Below are 1,061 nucleotides of genomic sequence, written 5' to 3' on the forward strand. Positions count from 1 at the left end.
TCCCCCTCTCCTCCCTCCCTCCCTCCCTGACTGTCTGTCTGTCTCTCTGTCCATCTGTCCATCCCTGCCTCCACCTCTGCTACCCGTTTGTCCTCAGACTAGAGCCGGACATTTTACTCAGAGCCAAACAGGACTTCCTGAAAATTGACAGTGCTGCTGACTTACAGTGAGTGTCCGGCTTTACCTCTCTTTGCCACTGCCCCGGGGTAGGCAACACCCCGGGAGCTGGGTCCTCATCCAGCCCCAAAACCCAGCCCTGGCTGGGCAGGGAGAGGACTTTGCTTCCTTCCCTCTTTCTGGTGGGATCTGCCTGGGTGGGAAGGGAGGTGTCTAAGTTTATGAAGAGAACCCAGAGAGCTCCACAATACCTCTTCAGCTGGTGCCCAAGGGGTTAATCCAGGTCCTTTTTGACCTCCACCTGTCCCCTTCCTAAGTGTGTGTATTGAGGACAGGTAGTTGGGGTAGGGGAAAGGGACGGAGCTGAGCAGCTTAGTATGACCCCCCACCCCATGAGGGAAGGGTCCTGAGCTCATTTCCTTGGCCAAGCCAGCAGCCCCTGTGAAGCCGGGCAGGTAGGGATCTCCCTTCAGGGGTGGGGAGAAGGTAGAAACCAGCTGCTTCTTCTGCTACAAGCCAGTGTGTATGGGCACGTGGTTGGGTCTTGGGCACTCTGAGCTTGGCCGCCTCAAGAATGCAAGAGCCTGGGCACCAGCCCTATTGGGTGCTGTCCATCGCCACCTTGCTCTCAGCCTCCTCTCCCTCCTGTTTTTTGCTTCTGGCCGTTGCGGCTGGTGCTGGCTCTGCCATTTGTCTCTGGAGTTTTTCTGTCCTTCATTGCTTACGTGTTGCTTTGCTGAGCCACATGGGGCAGGGGGTCCTTCTAGCAGGACAGTTCCCAGGGACCAGCTGCCCGGGAGTGCAGCTGGGTTTGTCTGTTCAGGGAGCTGGTCCCTGTAGTGTGTCATCTTCTGATGGTAGGAAGTGCCAGGCATGTGGGGATAGACTCCTCTCTTTCAGCTTCCCCAGGGCAGGGCTAAGCTGTTAATCCAGGGACTAAATAG

At 56.8% G+C, this 1,061-nt stretch overlaps 1 protein-coding gene across 5 annotated transcripts in view; it reads left to right on the forward strand.

Annotated features, from left to right (window-relative positions):
- The window catches only part of AMPD2 (adenosine monophosphate deaminase 2), a 41,335-nt gene that overhangs the window by 19,198 nt on the left and 21,076 nt on the right, over nt 1-1,061 (forward strand). For 4 of the 5 annotated variants that reach the window (XM_019513858.1, XM_019513860.1, XM_019513863.1 and 1 more), the window contains exon 4: nt 98-166. The exons of the other annotated variant lie outside the window; for it this stretch is intronic. In XM_019513858.1, coding sequence (XP_019369403.1) covers nt 98-166 — 69 coding nt within the window. The remainder of the gene's footprint in view (nt 1-97; nt 167-1,061) is intronic. 5 annotated transcript variants of the gene reach the window in all.

Source organism: Gavialis gangeticus, unplaced genomic scaffold (genome assembly GCF_001723915.1).
Source record: "Gavialis gangeticus isolate Ggan-Ray unplaced genomic scaffold, GavGan_comp1, whole genome shotgun sequence".
Lineage (NCBI taxonomy): Eukaryota > Metazoa > Chordata > Crocodylia > Gavialidae > Gavialis > Gavialis gangeticus.